At 44.0% G+C, this 15,442-nt stretch overlaps 1 protein-coding gene across 1 annotated transcript in view; it reads left to right on the forward strand.

The window, feature by feature from the left end:
- Positions 1-15,442, forward strand: part of LOC144684898 (uncharacterized) — a 48,154-nt gene that overhangs the window by 29,444 nt on the left and 3,268 nt on the right. Inside the window, exons 8-11 of the mRNA XM_078549300.1 lie at positions 4,487-4,807; positions 6,667-6,978; positions 8,029-8,340; positions 8,609-8,656. Coding sequence (XP_078405426.1) covers positions 4,487-4,807; positions 6,667-6,978; positions 8,029-8,340; positions 8,609-8,656 — 993 coding nt within the window. The remainder of the gene's footprint in view (positions 1-4,486; positions 4,808-6,666; positions 6,979-8,028; positions 8,341-8,608; positions 8,657-15,442) is intronic.

The following is a 15,442-nucleotide window of genomic DNA, read 5'->3' on the forward strand; positions in this document are numbered from 1 at the left end:
TGAACTACATCAACTGCAATTGGTTCCACTCACTGAATGTGCAGCTGGTGTGCGACCACGGGAAACGCATCCTGCAGGTATGTGCTCGGTTTCCAGGGAATATGCACAACTCCTACATCCTCAGTCGGTCACAGATCCCTGAAGTCTTCCAGGGTCCACGGAAGCTGCAGGGATGGCTCCTCGGGACAAGGGCTACTTTGGCTGATGACACCCGTGCAGCGGCCTCAGACTGCAGCAGAGCGACAGCATGATGAGGCTCATGCAGCAGCTCACAACTTGGTGGAGCAGACCATCGGGATGCTGAAGATGCGGTTCCAGTGCTTGGACCGGACTGGTGGAGCCCTGCAATACAGTCCACAGAGAGTGTCATGCATCGTCGTTGTCTGCTGCACCCTTTACAACCTGGCGCTGCAATGGGGAATCGAGCTGAGGAGGAGATGGAGAAGCTGGAGGCCTCCTCCGATGAGGAGGATGTCGATGGGGATGAGGGTGATGGGGTGCTCGAAGGCAATGATGATGGGGATGAGGCCCACGCTCAGGCTAGATGAGGCAGGTGGACTCAGGAGGCCCTCATAGTTGCTGGATTCGAGGAGGGTGATGACGACATGCAGTGAGGGTGACCCCATAGATCCTTACATTGCATCTAGGAATGTTTGACTCCAATCTGGCTTATGGCAGTGCGAATATCCTCGATGAAAATGCTCCTGTCGTGGAGACACAGTGGAGGCCTTAATAGTTGCTCGATTGCAGGAGGATGATGATGACGACATGCAGTGAGGACACTCCATAGATCTTCACATAGTCCCTGAGAATGTCCGACTCCTGTCTGACCGAGGGCAGCTCGTTTGCGCTCCATGATCAGGGTCATATCATAAAGACGCAGCCATGAAACTTTAGAAGCTTCTTACCCTTCATCAGGTGCCTTCAACACCTGAGCCCTTCAGGAGCACAGCGTCACTGGTCACAGATGCTGAAGAGATGGGGGCCAGCCCCACCTTGAAGGTTCTGAGCGCACAGAGAGAATGATGGAACTCAGTGGTGCCTGCCCACTACATTCTGGCAGCAATGACCAGCACCGTCGGGGTGCAGGCATCAGTAATGTGTCCAGGGAGTGTGAGGCCATACCAACACTTAGGTCTGAAGGCTGCACAGAGCACAGGGAAAAGGCCCTGGACTGAGACACCTGCCTTTATCTTGTGCAGAAAGGTTTCACATCTAAATGATGAGAACACTGCTCATCAGAACAAGGAGCCATAGGCAGGGAGACATTCTTGGGAGTTTATTGACAACAGTGAACAGTGTGCACAAGTGATTAACACCTGTGTCCAGGCGGAATAGCTAATTTTTCTTAACCTTCGTAATCCTGCCACTACGTCTTGGTGCTCCACGCCATCCATAGGAGGCAGCCTGCTGACTGCAACGCCCTGTCCTCTGGAGGGCCGAGACCTGGAGGGCCCCGGCCTGCTTTCAGGGTCCTGCTGTGTGGCAGTGGCACCCTCCTTGGCCTGTGGAGCTGGAGCTGCTGAGGTCACAGGAAGAGGGGAGTAGGATGGGCCGGACACTCCCAGAGTCACCTGGATGGATAGCCCTGGGGTGTGCACCTGCTGATCCTCCTCCCTATGGGTGCCCGAGGGCCCCAGGCTGCCCCGTTGAGGAGCAGAGATAGCTGGAGTGAGATCGAGCTGCCTGCCACCCCTCTTGCGTACACACTGTTGGAGGCCAAATATGGCATCAGTGATGGAGCTGAGCCTGCGTAGCAGTGCAGGAGCGAAGTCCTGGACCAAGGTCTCCATGGCGGCCACCATCCTATAACTGTTGACCTTGGTGCATTGCAATTCCGGCGCTATCTTCTCAGAATGAAGGCAGACGGACTTCTCCATCATGCCTTGCAATCTGAGGAGTGCAGCGGACATCATTTCCTGATGTTCCCTAGCTTGCCTTTGCAGCTCCAGCAACTGTGACATGACCGAGTCCAGAGGCTCGTCATGTGACTTGGACTCAGCAAATTTCTGGCCTCCAGCAGTCCTCTGAGTGCCAGAAACCTGGGAAGTCCCTGCTGTGGATCAGACAGCTTGGTGTGTTCCCCAGTTTGTGATCCTGAGGCTATTCTAAAGCTGGGGCCTGTTGAGGCGTGTGTCTCTATGCTGGTGGAGTGTGTGGGTGAGCGCTGTGACGGGTCTTCAAGGAGGGTGCCTCCAGATTCCTCTTCAGAGGCTTCTTCAGGGCTTGACTGGAGGCCCTGGGTTATGGACACCGTCGGCTCCAGATGTGCCTGCGAAAGCAAGGAGAGATAATTAATGCATATCAGTGGCCTGTGAAACAGGACACACCACTCACGGTATGGTTGTTTGATGGATGTTGCACTGCTGGATCCTCACTTGGTAGAGCAGCGCTGACCTCTCCGTTAGTACAGGGCCGGTCCAGATCCTCACCGGCCAGCTGGATGGCAATTTTCAAAGTCCATGAGGATCTTGATTTCAGGCATTCCCCCATCGGTCTGCGACCACTCCCTCTTGTTGTGTGTCAGCTTGTCCTGCATGAATTGAGATGGAGAAAGTGTAAGCAGAATAATTGTCAGGCCACATGATAAGTATGCCTGACGTGTGGGTGGTGAGTGGTCCCATGGATGGGATGAGGACAATGACAGTGAGTACGAGAGAGTGAATGGTGATGTCCCTTGAACTATCAGTGAGTGAGATCCCTGTGGATGTGAGATGGATTTGTGAGTGTGTGAGTTGAGAGTGATGAAAAGAGTGACTTACCCTGGCAGAACCGAGGAGATCATTCACCCTCTTGAGGCACTTGAGTGTCTGTCCTCTTTTGAAAGGTGTTGGCACTGACCACTGCTGCTGCCGCTGCCTCCCAAGCCGGGTAGATCACTCTGCTGCCCGTCTTGCGGACAGAGCAGTGTTAGAGGACACCCTGGTGGGACTCCACAGCATCCAAAAGGCATTCCAGTGACGCACCGCTAAACCTGGGGGCTCGGGGACATCTTCCCTGCAGCAGTCATGGGCTGGAAGCACTGAGATGTGTGCGCGTGGCTGGACTTTAAATATGACTCCTGGCGTGACGAAGTGGCGAGGTGATGACAGGGGGCGAATGAGAGCTTTCCTGCCATGGAAACGACGTGTTTCCTGGGAATGCGTCAATAGTGTGGCAAGTTTGGGAAAATATGGCGTGAAAACCCACCAGCCACACTGACATTTTACCTGCCCATCACCCCACTTAGTGGAAATCTGGGACGATTTCACCATGTTAATGAATTCCTTTTGGAATGTTGTCTGTGGTTTTGTAGGCAAACAGGGCAATTTGTACAAAGCAGTGTCCCACCAACAATGATGTGATGAACAACCAGTTAATCTTTTCTTGTTGAGTTTGTTTGAGGGTGAAATGTTGGCTAGCCCAGGAGAATCCCTTACTCTTGAAAAATGTTCAATGAGATCTTTTATGTCCACCTGAAGAGGTGGATCCAGCTGCTTTCAGTGCTGCAGTACTGTTTCTGTATTGTGCTGACCTAACACTGCAAATTACTTCAAGGCCTGGAGTGGCAGTAGAAACTAGGCCTTCTTCAGAGGCAATAGTAGTACAGGTGAACCAAGGTGAATGGTGTTGGAAAGGATTGTTTGCAGCTCCCTGTTAGCTCATTGGGAGAACGTGCCACCTGACTTCGGCCTGCACAACTGAGAAGTAGAACCATAGAATGGCTGTAGCACAGAAGGAGGCCATTCGGCCTGTCATGTCTGTGCCGGTTTCTGCTGGAGCAACTCAGTTATTCTCACTCCCCCATCTTTTCCATTAGTCCTCCAATTTTTTTTATCTCCAGATAATTATTCAATTCATTTTTGGAAGCCACGATTGATTCTGCCTCCACCACACCCTAAGGCAGCTCATGACAGTAAACACCTTTTGTCAAATCCCTTCTTAACCTTCTGTGTTCTGAGCAGAACAGTAGCAGCTTCTCCAGCCCCTCCACATAATGGAAACCCCTCAATCCCTGGTGCCACTATGGTAAATCTCGCTCGTGCCCCTAAACATCCTTCCCACTGTGTGGTGCCCAGAATTGAATGCAATACTCCAACTGAGGCTTAACTAGTGATTTAAAATTGTAAGGTTACAAGTCCAATCCCTGAGTTATCTGATCCCAGCTGAGGTATTGGTGGAGTGCTACAATCTGCCTTGGCCCCCATGGACTCGATGAATTATCACTTTCCAATGATTCCCTGTTGAATGCAAGGCTAGACTTGAATAGCCTCCGAGTATTCAATGTTCAATCTCACAGACAGTGACTGGAAATTTCCGAGAGGTATGGGAGCAATCGTGGCCTGTAACAGGGTGAGAGGAAAAACAGCGCCAGAGAAAAAGGATACTTTTTATTGAAGAAATCAATGTTTGACAATTTGTCAAGATGCACTAGTCTTTTTAAAATATTTTGGTGTTCTTTTAGTTATGCAGTCTTATTAACACTGTTTATTTTGTATGTGTGCAGTGTCAACGCCAAAGGTAACAGAAGTTACAGCAGATCCTGTTCTCCCAGAAGTGGGAAAACCTGTAAAACTTTCCTGCAAAGCATACGGCTTCTCTCCAAAAGACAATCAAATTATCTGGTTCAAAGGGTTTGATAAAACCATGGATGGAGTTGAAACATCTGAAGTCCAGTTTGATAAAACAACTGATTCGTACTTTCTATGGTCTAAAAGGACATTCGTTCCAACTTATAAGGACCATGGAAAAGAGTTCAAAATGCAAATCCTTCACTATGCAACTTCAGACAAACCTGTCTCATCCAGTTATTTCTTGAAAATAATGGGTAAGTCTCATTCCAACAAGAAGTGCAACTTCACAGTAACAATTGTAGAATATTGAATAGATTATTTGGAAATGGCCAGATATGTTTCCAGTTCATTAAATTGACATGTTTTAATAGAAGTGGTTCAGTCTCCGAGTCTTGGGGTGCTCACTCAATTCACCTTCATCCCCTGTCCCCTGTGAGAGTGCCTGTTGGTGGGCGGAGTTGAGGGCGAATGAGAACCCTGCAACTGGGAGCCAGACACACACACTCTGCTCCTTATGAGTCCTGTCCAGCCCCCTCTCTCTCTCACACACAGGCACGTGCGCTCACCCTCTCTCTCGGGCCTGCGATCCCCCTCCTCCCTCGCGCGTGCGCTCCTCCTCCCTCTCACGCACGCTCCCCCTCCCCCTTTGCGCGTGGGCATGCACGCATACACACTCAACCACTAACACTCCCTCACTCACTCACTCGCTGACCCACCCTCATGCTCACTTACTCACCATCACTCATGAACTTGGCTTGGTGGCGGGGGTAGGTGTGATATGAGCTGGAGCAAGGCCTGAGGCCTAGCGGTGCCCAAATGTGGAAGGCCGGGGGAGAACCGGTGGGATGCAGGGAGTACCGGGGGAGAGCCAGGGGAATGGAGCTGGGCTAGAGCACCAATAGCCTGGGGAAAGCATGGTGAATATGTGCTCCAAAATGTGTCTCTCTATCTTCAAATACTCGCTGTTGCCTATCAGCAGCAAACGCGGGAGAAAAGCAGGCTTTGATAGGAGGAGCAGCCTCCTGAAGAAATCTTCAAACGTACTGAGCTGTCTCAATGGCATTTTCAACAGTCGTTCCCGGGGCCACATTGGGGGGGCTTCGCAGACTGCAGTGCGGCCCAGGGTCCACAGGTTGGACAAGCCTGGACTAAATTGATGGCATAGCAATAATTGTTGAGGATCAACTTGGTTTTACAAATATTACACCGTCATAACTGGAATGACTCCTGAATCAGTTCTGCAGTGCAATACGCTTGCGTTAAATAAAGCTGTACATGCAGCTGTAAGGTCATCAAACATGTACTCTATTAGTGGCCAAAAACATTTTTTATTATTCGTTCAGCATTTATTGCCCATCTCTAGTTGCCCTTGTTCAGAGGGCATTTAAGAGTCAACCACATTGCTCTGGGTCTGGAGTGACATGAAGGCCAGACCAGGCAAGGACAGCAGATTTCCTTCTCTAAAGGACATTAGTGAACCAGATGGGTTTTTACAACAATCGGCAATGGTTTCTTGGTGGTCATCGTCAAACTTTTAGTTGCAGATTTTTATTGAATTCCAATTTCATCATCTGCCATGGTGGGATTTGAACCCGAGTCCCCAGAGCATTACCCTGGGTCTTTGGAATACTAGTCTAGTGACAATACCACGATGACACCTCCTCCCCCTACATAGCTACCTCTAACAGGATGCTAGCATTCCTTTTACTTTGAGAATGGTGATAACTTTGCCATTGCGGCCACAGGCTTGTGCTATTTCTTTGAGATCAACCTAACCTTCAGGAACAGTGCCATCTCACATTACATTCCTTGTTTGTCTGTGACCTCCAAGTTCCTTTCTGTGGCTGTATTGGCCCTAAATTGTGCTATTCCAACATGGCTGTGATTATCAAATCAGTAGCATAAATGTTCTGTAAGGTAAAGGTTTTTTTTTAAGTTGTCATTATCTTTGATAAAGGTCTAACTTGCACACTGAAAGATTTGATTACTGCCCTTGTTTTAAACATTCAACATTTGGGGGAAAAAGATAGATCTTTTGAATCTCCTTTTTGATCCTTCAACATGATGGCTATTTGGTAGAGTAATCAACTGTGGATTCATGCAACTTTTACAGGAATTCCATCTGTTGAAGATATCAAACTTGACCCACCAGAAGCCACGTATGGTACAGATCTTGCTTTGATCTGCAACGTCACTAACTTTTACCCACAAGATATTGGTACAGCTTGGCTAAAAGACGGAAACCAGATAGTCAAAGGGATTACGGTTAAAGGACCTGTGAGGGAGAACAATGGATGTTATCGGTTGACTTCCCGATTGCAAGTAACTCCAACTGCACGAGATTTTGATGAAGAATTTTCCTTCCGTGTGGAGCATGTTAAATTAAAATCTCCAGTTACAAAGCAGACAGTTCTAACACTTCAAGGTAGGTGTTATCCTGATCCTTCTCTCCACAAGTTTGAAAAGTTCCACGTCATATTTAAATGTTTGTGATTTAAGTGAATATACTTCACTAGGCCACCCAGAAATAATCTGGAAGAATTTGACTCGATACTCGAGGTAATGGAATGTGCTGGGTGGTGGTGATGGGTGGGTGGGTGGGTGGGGTGGGGGGGGGGGGGTAGAGAGAATGCTTGTGGGGAGACACATTTAGGAGTCATTTCACATTAAATGATTGTGAGCAAATTGAAATTCGATAAATTGGAGAAGGAAAACTTCAATTGAAGTTACTTAAAGGAAGGATATTTGATTTAAGATCATTATATTCACTGTAAAAACAGATTCCAAATAAATGTATCTTTTAAAGTAATTCCATTTATTGGAGCTAATTCTCACTAGTTCAGAAGCTTTTCTTACCTGAAGACATCAGTTCTTCAGTTTGTTAAAAATATTAAACTTTTATTACTGATCATCCTAATAGGGTTTGGATCAAATTACTAAAATTATGATTTTTGAATTTGTTTTTTTTCCCTTCTGTCTGACACTACTTCCTGCCTGACCATTAATTCAGTGGCCATTGTTGTTTGGGACGTCCCTTTGATATCCATTTGTCAAGGTATCTGTTACTACATGCTGCTTTAATGTAGTAAACCAATGGGCTGCAGCGGCTCAAGAGGGCAGCTCACCACCAGCTTCTCAAGGGCAACTAGGGATGGGCAGTAAATGCTGGCCCAGCCAGCGAAGCCCACAGCCCGTGAATGAATAAAAAAAATACACCACCTCCATCTTCACTTTAAAATCAGTGCTGTTTTCAAAAGAATCTTTTCTGTAACTATGTAAGTTGTTTATCTATAGAAAATATTAGAATAATTCTAATAGTAACTTTTGAGCAAACTCATGAGATCTTAACTTTTCTTTCATAAATTTGTGTATAATTCAGACTAGAAAAGCACCCTTTATTTTCTTTTTATATTCAGAAATTAATCAGTTGGCTTCAATAACTAAACATTCATGAACCTTTTTATTTGTCTTTCAGCTTATTCTCCTACCTTGTCTCCAATTAAAGTTGATCCAAAACTGCCTGAAGTTAATCAGCCTATCACATTCAGTATCTCATTGACAAACTATGCTCCTGCTGCTGTGCAAGTAAAGTGGTTTAAAAATGGGACATCTTGTTCAGGAGTGACTAACAATTCGCCTGAGATTGCTGATGATGGTCTTTTTTCATCAGTTACAAGCTTAACATTTACTGTAGCTGAGAAGGATCATGAGAGTTTAATCAGATGTGAGGTGCTTCACATCGCAACAAAAGAAATTCAGGAGCAAAATTTCACATTATCCCTTAAAGGTGAGTGTTGTTTTATCGGAGTTGGATTCAGAACAAAGCATTTCATTACAATTGTTGTCATTGTAAAATTGATGTTTTTGTTGAGCTCGAAGCATTCATTTGAATGTGTATTTGACATTGAAACTTTATATTGAATAAACGTTTCTTCACCGCTGAGAATAGTTAATTTTGGTGACTTCAGTTTGTTGCAATACTATTAGAGAGTTACTTAATACTCTTAACATTGTAAGTCTTTATTTAATTTGACCAGTGTTGTTTCTATGTTCAGGTGTTAAAGATGAAGAAGTGCATTATGAAAACATACACAGTGGTGAAGGTAAAGTGAAGATTTTGAGAAGTTCCTGTTTTGTGTGTGTTTGATGTAATCCGTAGTGATGTCAACATGGCATTTCAGCTTATTATACAGAATAACCCAGATATTCCTTTTTAGGTCTGTTTATGGCAGAAATATCCACCCTAAATGGGTAATCCTTTTAAAATAAGGCCATAATGATATGACCACATCCTGCATCCCATTTTCCATCATTACTGCCTTATTTACATTGAGTTCTAAAGATGCCCATATACAATGGCTGCCTAGGGTTCCTGGATGCTGGGGAAAAGACAAAAACATATTTGAAAAGCCAAACACATAATTAAAGTCTTGCAAAATCCTTATTTCTTCAGTAATTTAATATTTTTGTTTGCTGTTCCTAATGCTTCACTCTCTGCCATTTCACCATGAGCCCCTACCTTCAGATAAGACATAACATAGATTTCTATGTCAGTATGCTCCCTGAACGGGAAAGGAAATCGGGTTGGTGAGGTTGCACTGGAAGCCCATGACATCTCCCCAGTAGTAACCCACACTTGAGGATATGGAAAGAGATGACCTTTTCTGCATTTACTTGAGGAAGAGAAGGAACAGCAGCAGAGGCTTGAGGATGAAACAGAGCACAACCATTTCCTTCCTGCAGAACATATTTCTGCTACATTGAGACAAGAGGCTCTCGTGACTACCACATCTAATTATTGCACAACCCTCTTCTGCACATTTTACCCCACAACGTTTTGCTGAATGCGTTAATAGTTTTTCTTCATGCCATCTAATCAAATCCCTTTTCAAACATTGACATGGACAATGTCTGTACATGCAACTTCAGTGCAACCACAGTTTTAGCGGTTTTCCTAGGTGCCATCTAAGTAACAAGATGGTGTGAGTTGGCTGGATTTTATGCCAGTATGAACAGTTTCCTGAAGGCAGAACAGTTCTAAGGTGGATCTGTTGTCGGCTGCCTGAGAAATTTGGCCTGCCTGCATCCCTTCCTCCTTTCATGTTGGAAACTGAGCAGTTTGCAGGAGAGCATGTATCCTCCCCTATTCCTGGTACAAAAAGCTTTTTATACACTCGGAATAATTCCCTAATCTTACCCCAATTGGTGGCAGCTGCTCTCAATTACAAGAAAGCATGCACTCCATTGTAGCATGATTCCAACATTAACAGATTCCTTTCTTTCTTAAAGAAAATTAAATGCATTTTTTTAGGACAAAAGGAACTGAAGACATATAACTCACATTTAAGACTCACATTCTAAATTGGCCCTCTTATAATACTCCCAATAATTTCTCACTAGAAGCGTTCCTTTTGGCGAAACAATCTCTCGCTCTCTCTCTCACCATGGTTCTTTCTTTTCCGCCATGGTACTCTGTAAGTTAAATTAGTGTATGATATTTAAATAAGTGTATCTATTTGAACAATGCTTCCAAAAGTTTCCCTCTACATCTGGTGCCTCCTTAGGAGGTTTGAAAACATCCCCTTGGAGTGATCCCCTGCATTCCCAAGTAAACATTGCAAAAATAGCATTACCTTTCCTGCTGTGGTCGCGTCCACTCTGAGCTCTATCTGCTAAACATTCTTCAAAACATCAGGCTGCTAACCTAGCCTTGGCTTTAAGCTCCATCTGATAGGACGTTTTCGATGCAGATAATGCGACAGTGTTGGCTGACCCCTATTTGGGACCTCTGACTACACGCCGAACTCCCTCCATCTCTCTGTTAAGCCTCCTGTATAGTTTTATTTCCTGATTTGTTCTCCATTATTAAAACTTCTTGGTCATATGTATTTCTGCTTCTACTATTGTGTCATGATGGTTCTGCATTCTCCATTTCAGTGTGTAGTCTAGTCAGACTGTTGCCTGTATTTGACTTGAAAGTAGCTGGAAAGTCTGCTTTCCCAAAATTTTTTTCAGGGCAGCAGACATTTGGTCTAAGAGAGTTTTTCCATGAAACTGAACCCCCAAAATACCAGAAGTCGATCTATGTGTGAAATCTGTGCACAATCCAGTAACTTGAATGTATGCGCAGACTCCATCATTTCTAGGTCAAACTTTGTCAGTCTCTTATACAACCTATCAAAGTCCATAATATACTCTTCCGTGGACTGACTGACGGTCGTCTTAAATTTATCAAAAGTTGGCTACACTTCATCGGCTTCCAACAAATCATCTTTCTTGTAAAACCTGTCCAAATCACACCACTTAGGATAGGGTCTTCTGATTTGGTGAGGGACAGGATGGTGTGACTGTGAGCGAGGCAGGTAAGGGAACCCGGAGGGGAGGAATCTCGGCCTTTGCAATTGTCCAATAGGTTTGAGGCTCTCTTAGCTTTTTTGGATGAGTGAGGGGGCTGAAGGGTGGATGAGCAAACTGACCATGGCGCCGTGGTACAGGAAGCCATCCAAGTCGGGGAAGCAAAAAGGAATGTAGTGGTAGTAGGCGACAGTATAGTGAGGGTAATTGACACTGTTCTCTATAGCAAAGAGCAAGAATCCAGACAGCTGCATTGCCTGCTCATTGCCAGGGTTTGGATATGCGCTGAGGGCTGGAGAGGAACTTGCAGCGGAAGGGGGAGGATCTAGTTATTGTGGTCTGTAGAGGTACCAACAACATGGGTAGAACTAGGAAAGAGGTTCTGCATAGACAGTATGAGGAGCTAGGCACCAAATTAAAAAGCAGAACCTCAAAAGGTAATAATCTCTGGATTATTACCTGACCCACGTGCAAATTGGCATAGGATAAATAAAACTAGAGAGATGAATATGTGGCTGAAAGACTGGTGTGAGAGAAGTGGGTTCCAGTTCGTGGGGCACTGGCACTAGTATTGGGGAAAGTGGGGTTTTTCCGTTGCACCAGAACAGTGCTGGGACCAGTGTTCTAGCAAGCCTCATAACTAGGGAAGTAGAGAGGGCTTTAAACTAAATAGCAGGATCAAAGGATCAAATTTGGCAAGATATGGTAAATCAAAGTGCAGAGAAAAGATGAGAGAAAGGTATTAATGTGAGAAATGATAAACAGACCATAACAAGAAGGTACAGAGAGTACATGGAGTACAAATCTAGGAATAAGTCAGCAGATAAGGCTAGAGGTTACAACAATAATAAAAGGACAAAACTAAAGGCTCTGTATCTGAATGCACTTAGCATTTGAAGCAAAACAGTTGAACTGAGAGCGCAAATAGAAATAAATAAGTACGATCTGAAACCCATTACAGAGACATTATAGAAGGATTATATAGATTGGGATCTGAATATTGAAGGGTATGTGACATTTAGGAGGGTCAGGAAGCTACGAAAAGGTGAAGGGGCGGCTCTGTTTAGTAATGATGCTATTAGCACAATAGAGAGGCATGATCTAAGTCCAGGAGTCCAGGATGTAGAAATGATCTGCGTAGAGATGAAAAATGATAAAGGCAAGAAGTTACTTGTGGGAGTGGTGTACAGGCCCCCTAACAGTAACCACACAGTAGAACGGGGTATAAAGGAAGAAATAATGGGAGGTTATCAGAAAGATACGACAATAATCATAGGGGAATTTAATCTGCATATAGACTGGGAAAATCAGATGGGTAAAGGTAACCCAGATGAGGAATTTAGAGAATGTTTTCGGGATAATTTCTTAGAACAGCACGTTCTGGCGCCAACCAGAGAGCCAACTATACTAAAGCTGGTATTTTACAACATGATCAGATTAATTAATGACCTCATATTGAAGGTGCCCCAAGGTAGTAACGATCAAAATATCGAATTTTACATTCAGTTTGAGGGAGAGAAGACTGGATCCAAGACTAATATTTTAAACTTAAATAAGGGAAGTTATGAGGGCATGAAAGCACAGCTAGCTCAAGTGAACTGGCAAATTAGATTAAGGAATAGGTCAATATAGATGTAGTGACAGATATTTAAGAGGATATTTCAGAATTTACAAAATAGATACATTCCAACGATAGAATAATCCCAAGGGGAGGGCTCTATCAATGGTTACCTAAAAAAGTTAAAGATAGTCACAAACTTAAAGATAAATCATATAATTGAGCAAAGATGGATGGCAGGTCAGAAGAGTGGACAGAATATAAAAAATAGCAAAGAATGACCAAAAGGTTGAAAAGGAAGGAAAAATTAGAAGATGAGAGAAAGCTAGCTAGAAATATAAAGACAGATAGTCAGAGTTTCTATAGAAATTTAATAAAGAAAAGAGTTAATGGTTAATAAAGTGAGTGTTGGTTCCATAGAAAAAGAGTCTGGTGAATTAATGATGGAAAATAAGGAGCTGACAGATGAACTGAACTGGTATTTTGCATTGGTCTTCACTACAGAGGATACAAGTACCACCCCAGAAATAGCTGCAAATCAGGAAATGGAAAGGAGAGAGGAACTCGGGGGCAAATTACAATCACCAGGGTAGTGGCACTGTGAAAATTGTTGGTGCTGCAGACTGAAAGTCCCCGGGTTCTGATGGACTTCATTCTAGGGTCTTAAAAGAAGTGGCTAGTGAGATAGTTGATGCGTTGGTTTTAATTTTCCAATATCCCCTAAATTCGCGGAAACTTCAATTAGATTGGAAAATAGCAAATGTAACTCCTTTATTCAAAAAGGGAGACAGAAAGCCTGGAACTACAGGCTTAACATCTGTCTTAGGGAAAATCTTAGAAGCAATTATTAAAGACGTTACAGCAGGGCACTTAGATAAATTCAGGGTAATCAGGCAGAGTCAACATGGTTTTGTGACAAGGAAATCATGTTTAACCAGCTTATTGGAGTCCTTTGACGAAGTAACATACACTGCGGAAAAAGGGGAACCGGAGGACATACTGTATTTAGATTTCCAGAAGGCATTTGATAAAGTGCCACTTTCAACGTTATTGTGAAAAATAAAAGCTCATGGTGTGGAGCAGATAGAAGATTGGCTAGCTAACAGGAAACAGAAGGTAGGCATAAATCAGTTTTTTTTTCTAGTTGGCTGGATGCAACGAGTGGTGTGGCAGAGGGATCATTGCTGGTGCCTCGACTTTTTACAGTTTATATAAATCACTTGGATGAATGGGCCGAAGATATGGTTGCTAAATTTGCTGATGGCACAAAGATAGGTAGGATAGCAAGATGTGAAGAGGATACAAGGAAACAGCAAAGGGACGTAGATATGTTAAGTAAGCAGGCAAAGACCTGGCAAATGGAATGGAGTAAAACGTTGGAAAGTGTGAAATTGTCCATTTTGACAGAAAAATAAAAAAGCATATTATCCAAATGTTGAAAGATTGCAGAGCGATCTAGGGGTCCTAGTGCATGAATCGCAAAAGGCTAATATGCAGCTACAGCAAGTAAATAGGAAAGTTAATAGAATGTTACCGTTTATTGCAGGGGGAATTGGAATGCAAAGGTAGGGAGATTATGCTTCAGTTATACGGGGTATTGGTGAGACCACAACTGGAGCACTGTGTACAGTATTGGTCTCCTTATTTAAGGGAGGACATAAATGCATTGGAAGCAGTTCAGAGAAGGTTTGCTAGACTAATTCCTAGAATGGGTTGGTTGTCTTATGAGGAAAGATTGGACAGGTTAGGCTTGTATTTGCTGGAGTTTAGAAGAGTAAGAGGCAACTTGATTGAAAAACAAAACATCCTGAGGGGTCTTGACAGGGTCGAGGTGGTGACGGTGTTTCCGCTTGTGGGAGAATCTTGTACTTGGGGCCACTGTTCAGAAAATAAGAGGTCACCCATTCAGGACATTCAGGAATTTTTCGGGCTGGAGGAAGCTTTGTAATGGAGTTCCCCGGTGGTCGGTTTTGGGACCCTTGCTTTTCCTGATATATACTAGTGATTTAGATCTTGGTGTGCAGGGGACAGTTTCAAAGTTTGTGGATGATACAAAGCTTGGGAGTGTTGTAAACTGCGAGGAGGACAGTGCAGAACTTCAAAAGGACATAGACAAGTTGGTGGAGTGGGCAGCTAGGTAGCAGATGAAGTTCAATGCGGAGAAGTGTGAAGTGATGCATTTTGGTAGGAAAAACATGGACGGACAATACAAAATAAAGGATGAAATTTTGAAGGGGTGCAGGAGCAGAAAGATCTGGGTGTATATGTACATAGATCATTGAAAGTGGAAGAACAGGTGAAGAGAGCAGTTAATAAAGCATATAGTATCCTGGGCTTTAATAATATGGGCATAGAGTACAAGAGCAATGAGCTTATGCTGAATTTATATAAAACACTTGTTAGACCTCAGCTGGAGTATTTTGTACAGTTCTGGGCGCCACATTATAGGAAGGATGTGAACATATTGGAGAGAGTATAGAAGAGGTTTTCAAGAATGATTCCAGGGATGAGAAACTTCAGTTACAAAGATGGATTGGAGAGGTTGGGACTGTTCTCCTTGGAGAAAAGACGGCTAAGAGGAGATTTGATAAAGATGTTCAAAATCATGAAGGGGCTGGACAGAGTAGATATGGAGAAGCTGTTGCCACTCATAAAAGGATCAAGAATGTGAGGGCACAGATTTGAAACGATTTGCAAAAGAAGCAAATCTGATGTGAGAAAAAACTTCTTTGCACAATGAATGGTTTTTGTCTGGAATGCACTGCGTGGAAGTGTGGTGGAGGTAGGTTCGATCAAGGCATTCAAGAGGAAATTGGATGATTATTTGAATGGAAACAATGTGCAGGGGAAAGGCAGGGCAATGGCACTAGGTTATTATGCTCATTTGGAGAGTCAGTGCAGACACGATGGGCTGAATGGCCTCCTTTTGTGTTGTTAAAATTCTCTAAACAGATGACGAGAATTTTTTTGAGGGTTG

This window comes from Cetorhinus maximus, chromosome 9, assembly GCF_964194155.1.
Source record: "Cetorhinus maximus chromosome 9, sCetMax3.hap1.1, whole genome shotgun sequence".
Classification (NCBI taxonomy): Eukaryota; Metazoa; Chordata; class Chondrichthyes; order Lamniformes; family Cetorhinidae; genus Cetorhinus; species Cetorhinus maximus.